At 36.9% G+C, this 6000-nt stretch overlaps 1 protein-coding gene across 10 annotated transcripts in view; it reads right to left on the bottom strand.

Annotated features, from left to right (window-relative positions):
- Positions 1-6000, bottom strand: part of BPTF (bromodomain PHD finger transcription factor) — a 132248-nt gene that overhangs the window by 59977 nt on the left and 66271 nt on the right. For all 10 annotated transcript variants that reach the window (XM_024760587.1, XM_024760593.1, XM_024760586.1 and 7 more), the window contains 2 exons: positions 5544-5899; positions 4917-5048 (listed from right to left, as the gene is read on the bottom strand). In XM_024760587.1, the coding sequence (XP_024616355.1) occupies positions 4917-5048; positions 5544-5899 (488 nt within the window). The remainder of the gene's footprint in view (positions 1-4916; positions 5049-5543; positions 5900-6000) is intronic.

Genomic DNA, 6000 nt, shown 5'->3' with positions numbered 1-6000 from the left:
ACTTTTAGTTTTTTAAGGAACCTCCATACTGTTCTCCACAGTGGCTGTATCAATTTACATTCCCACCAACAGTGCAAAAGGGTTCCCTTTTCTCCACACGCTCTCCAGCATTTACTGGTTGTAGATTTTTCTCATTTTATTTTTGTGTATGGTGTTAGGGAGTGTTCTAATTTCATTCTTTTACATGTAGCTGTCCAGCTTTCCCAGCACCACTTATTGAAGAGGTTTTCTTTTCTCCACTGTACATTATTGTCTCCTTTATCAAAGGTAAGGTGACCATATGTGCGTGGGTTTATCTCTGGGCTTTCTATCCTGTTCCATTGATCTATATTTCTGTTTTTGTGCCAGTACCATACCGTCTTGATTACTGTAGCTTTGTAGTATAGTCTGAAGACAGGGAGCCTGACTCCTCCAGCTCCGTTTTTCTTTCTCAAGACTGCTTTCACTATTTGGGGTCTTTTGTGTTTCCATACAAGCTGTGAAATTTTTTGTTCTAGTTCTGTGAAAAATGCCATTGGCAGTTTGATAGAGATTGCACTGAATCTGTAGATTGCTTTGGGTAGTATAGTCATTTTCACACTGTTGATTCTTCCAATCCAAGAACATGGTATATCTCTCCATCTGTTTGTATCATCTTTAATTTCTTTCATCAGTGTCTTATAGTTTTTTGCATACAGGTCTTTTGTCTCCTTAGGTAGGTTTATTCCTAGGTGTTTTATTCTTCTTGTTGCAATGGTAAATGGGAGTGTTTCCTTAATTTCTCTTTCAGATTTTTCATCATTAGTGTATAGGAACGCAAGAGATTTCTGTGCATTAATTTTGTATCCTGCTACTTTACCCAATTCATTGATTAGCTCTAGTAGTTTTCTGGTAATATTTTCAGGATTCTCTATGTATAGTATCATGTCATCTGCAAACAGTGACAGTTTTACTTCTTCTTTTCCAATTTGGATTACTTTTAATTCTTTTTCTTCTCTGATTGCTGTGGCTAAAGCTTCCAAAACTATGTTGAATAATAGTGGTGAGAGTGGGCAACCTTATCTTGTTCCTGATCTTAGCAGAAATGGTTTCAGTTTTTCATCATTGAAAACGATGTTGGCCCAATCCCTAGTTTTAATGTGCTTTTTCCCCAACTTACTAGGGAGGTTAAGCATCTTTTCACGTTTCTTGGCTATTTGTGTCTCCTTTTCCCTAAGTTATGTTTGTACCTCTGGCCTTTTTTTCTACTAAATAGTTTGATTTTTTTTCTTACTGAACTGTAGAAGTTCTTGAATATACTGTGTATACTAACGCTTTTTTGATTATAGTATAATAAAACAATAAAAACACCTTCAACCAGTCTAGGACTCAGTCTTTTAGGATGACACATTACTATAAAACTCAAACCACAGAAAACCATTGTTTACTGCTATATACATATGTGATAAAACTACACAGTAAAAGGAAGGGTGTAATAAAACACAAATGTAAAAATGATGGTTATCTCTCAGGAAAGGCAAGGTAATATGAATGCAAAGTAAATGCAATAATAATGTTCTTATTTTTAAATTGGGTGGTGAATTCACAGGTGTTCATTTTATTATTACCCATTATAGCTTATGTATTTCACACAATCTTATGTACATATCACATAATAAATGTGAAGAAGGAAAGTCACTTTTAGTACGTGCACACACACAGGCATACACAAGCACAATCATTCAGATCTGACAGACAGCACTCTTACAAATGAAATAAATAAAGCCTGCCTTAGCTATGTTAGGGGAGATACTGAATGAATCAAGAAGGAAATAAAACAATCAGAAGAGAAAAGGAAGGAAGTATGGCAGGAAGAAAGGCAGGAAGAAGGAACGAGTGAAAGCAAACAGAGGCAAAGAAGGGAGGAAACAGGGAAGGAAATGGAGAAGGAGAGAGGGAGGGAGGAAGAAGAGAACTTTTTTTGCTCCAGAGTCACAAAGATAATCTCTTACATTCTCTTCTTAGAGTTTTAACGTCTGCTTTTCACATTTAGAATTTATTCTACCTGGAACTGACTACTGTGTATAATATAAAGAATGAAGTTCAATTTACCACTGTACAGACAACTAATTTCCTCCTCATCTTCTATTAGACAGTTCATCCTTTCCAATGCTACTTCCATCACATACTGTATTTCCATATATGGGTTGGTCTCTTTCTGGACTGTTTATTCTGTACCACTGGTCTATTTGTTTATACCACAGTATTATAGCTACCAAGTAAGTTTTGTTACATGGGAGGGCAAGTCCTTCCACCTCGTCCCTCAAATTTACCTTTTCTATTGTTGCCCCTTTCCATAAAAACTTTTTAACCATCTTGTGAAATTCTACAGAAAGCCCAACTATAATTATTAATGTGTTTGAACTTAATCTGTATATTAAGGTGAGAAAAATTGACATTGTCAAGACACTGAGTCTTCCTATATGTGAACAGGAGATATATTTTCATTTATTTAGGTGTTCTTTAATGTTTTTCAACCAAGACTTCATAAACTTTTTCAAAAAAGATCCTGCCTCCAAACCTTTACTATTGAATATCATAATAAACAAACATTTTATAATAAAATATTTGGCTGAATTTCTAGATACTGCCTTAGGATCAAGTCCTAGAAGTCTGTCACCTAAACATTTGTGACCATACTACTGCCAAAGTGTAAGTCCTATTATTAATTTCTAATTTTCATGAATCATGGTCTCTAATTTTTTAAAAATTCAGAGTATGCTATTTTATATCACCTCATCAAAAAAAAAAAAAAGTTCTTTCGTATATATTACCAGATGTGTCATACTAATACAATTCATGATATAATTTTATAACTCTAGTTACAGATTTAAAAGACTAGTCATGGGAATTCCCTGGCTGTCCAAAGTTTAGGACTCCACGATCTCACTGCCGAGGGCCCGGGTTCAATCCCTGGTCAGGGAAAGAAGATCCCACATGCCACACAGTGCACCAAAAAAAATTAAAAAAATAAAATAAAACAGGATAAAAGACTAGTCATAATGACATGCCAGGAGGGGAAAAAACCCTAACTAAAAACAAAAAAATGAACTGCATTTTCATTAGAATGTTTAATATTTAGAAACGAATTTATATAAGCTTTGACTTAGTCTTTTTTTTTGTTTTCGGTAGGCAGGCCTCTCACTGTTGTGGTCTCTCCCGTTGCGGAGCACAGGCTCCGGACGCGCAGGCTCAGCGGCCATGGCTCACGGGCCCAGCCGCTCCACGGCATGTGGGATCTTCCCGGACCGGGGCACGAACCCGTGTCCCCTGCATCGGCAGGCGGACTCTCAACAACTGAGCCACCAGGGAAGCCCTGACTTAGTCATTTTAAGTTACATTTGAGTACTGAAGTTTTCTTTAGCAACATTTAGCTTAGCTTTAGTTCTCAAAATATTGGTCTCTGCCACCAGGGACCACCAACACAAGTTTCAGGATGAGCACTGAATAGGAGACTGTTGGGACAGAAGAGTTTGGGGAAAGCCTGGAAGTAAATGCAAGAAGGAAAAACAGAAATATAGGCCTCACAATTGCCTCTGACTTTCCCCTTGCTCTCTCTGCCTTGAGAAAAGGCAGCAGTGAGAAAAATACAGGCATACCACCCATTTAGCTCTCCTCTTCTGGGCTGCACCGTTCGTAGCACCTTAACTTAACCCTGTTGTGTTTTTGTTTTTAATCCTAGGAAGAATTAAGTCCATTCCATTTGTGGAAGCTTCTACCAGTAGCAGCAATTACAATCAAAATAGGAGGGAGAGAGGAAAGAGTATCCATAAGATTTATGGGGGGGGAAACACTACAGAAAACTGAAAGCAACCCTTAGCAGATGAAAAATATTTAGTAGGCATATTTATTTTTCTTAAAATTTTCCATTATAAGATAAAACACAGGGGCTTCCCTGGTGGTGCAGTGGTTAAGAATCCATCTGCCAATGCAGGGGACACGGGTTTCAGTCCTGGTCTACGAAGATCCCACATTCCACAACAACTGAGCCTGTGTTCTAGAGCCTGCGAGCCACAACTACTGAGCCCGCGTGCCACAGCTACTGGAGCCCGAACACCTAGAGCCCGGGCTCCACAACAAGAGAAGCCACCACAATGAAAAGCCCACGCACCGCAACAAAGAGTAGCCCCCACTCGCTGCAACTAAAGAAAGCCCGCATGCAGCAACAAAGACCCAACGCAGCCAGTAAATAAATAAATAAATAAATAAATTTATTTTTTAAAAAAAGATAAAACACAGGTGTAGAAAGCAACACAAAATATATTTAAATTTAAAAAAAATACAGCGTTATACCTTTGGAGTGGGCCCTGTAGAGGGGCAGGGAAGGTAGAAGGAGCCTTACTTTTTACATTGAATAATAATTTACATTTTTTACCATAAGCTTATATTAGGTTTATAATAAGAACTTTTTAAAAATTAAAGTTAAAAAATAAATCCATTAGGGCTAAAAAGTAGATTCAAGTCACAAAATTTATCTTTTTTGTTAACCGTCTGCTAAAGTCACACAACTCTGGGTCTACTTAGGAGCTACATGATCTTTGGCCAGATACTCGACTCTAAATAAATCAAGATGTCTAGCACACTCCAGAATAAATATTTTAAAAATATAAGCATTCCTTCTATTCAATAAAAACATTTTTCACTTTAGAACATATTTTTAATTTTCATATACCTGATCTCTTCTCATCTTCATTATAATCCTATATCCTAAATAAGAACTAATGTTTATTCAGGTTTACATCTTACATGTTTTCCTCCATCTTACAGGAGGAAAATGAGGTCAAGAAGAGTTAAGTCTTTATTATGGCCTTTTCAACACATTAACTTTCATTAATTAATAGACTAATATTCTAAAAGGGAGACTAACACACCATTCACAAGGCTCAGAATTCACTTACCTGGTATGTCCTAAAGATTCCCGCCAGATTGGGAGCATCACAACTGGTTTAACTGCACACTCCAAAATAGCTAAAGCCAACGCAAATTCTCTGGGTTTGCTACACATCTGAACGGCCTTGATCCAATTTGCCCTAAATTTCAGAAGGGAAAAAAAAAAGGAAAAAACAAAATTTCATCTTGTTGATCTTAAATTAAAAGCACAAGAGCTGTAATTTATGAAGACTTCATCTTACAGGGAATATGCTTCTAGGCTAAGCAGGTATAAAATACACTGCTACTGGAAGTTTCTACCTCACAGAATCATAGGTTTTAAACACTGGAGGAATCTCAGAGGTCAATTCGTCCTCCAAATCTTTAAACCTTCTATGATGTTCTGGAACTCTGTCTGGACTCCACTTGGTTCCGGGAATAAAGACTCTGCTTTCCAGAAATCTTCCCAATGTTAGTGTTGGATCGGTAACTTTAGAAGTAAAGTTACTCATATTCCTAACATCCTCAGTGTTCTGCTGACTAAAATGACTTCATTCAATTCATTAATAATGACAGTTTAAAGTATGCAACTGCAATAATCATTTTGTAAATATTTACTATATTTACAGCAATAAATAAACCTTAGTTTCCTTTACCTGTGTGAAGCCCAGTTGGGATGAAGAAAGGAGGAAGGGATATTGTTTTCCAACTGGGTGATAGTCAGTCTCAGAGTAGATATGGTAAGAACTTTGGATCCATGGACAGAACCATTCCATTTGAACTCTCCAGCTGGAGTCAGACAGAATTTATGTGCAAGATGCCTTCTCTTATCGTGGTCTTCTCTGTGCTGGTGCTTATTCAGAGCAAATGAATTGGTGGAGTACTGATTGTGGTAGACGCGATACTTTCCCTCTTGACCCAACTTAAAATAATTGTTGATATTTCCCTTCATGACCACTTCCTTTTTGGTGCTCAACCGTGAAATTTCTCCTTGAGAATTAACTACCAGTACCTGACCAAGAAAATAAGAAGATTCCATTATTTATGTCAAATATGTAAATTTGATCAATTGTCTTTCAATAATTTGTAATTTATCATTCAAAGTAAGTTAAG

This window comes from Neophocaena asiaeorientalis, unplaced genomic scaffold, assembly GCF_003031525.2.
Source record: "Neophocaena asiaeorientalis asiaeorientalis breed wild unplaced genomic scaffold, Neophocaena_asiaeorientalis_V1.1 scaffold30, whole genome shotgun sequence".
Classification (NCBI taxonomy): domain Eukaryota; kingdom Metazoa; phylum Chordata; class Mammalia; order Artiodactyla; family Phocoenidae; genus Neophocaena; species Neophocaena asiaeorientalis.
This window is presented reverse-complemented; position numbering and strand designations above follow the sequence as displayed.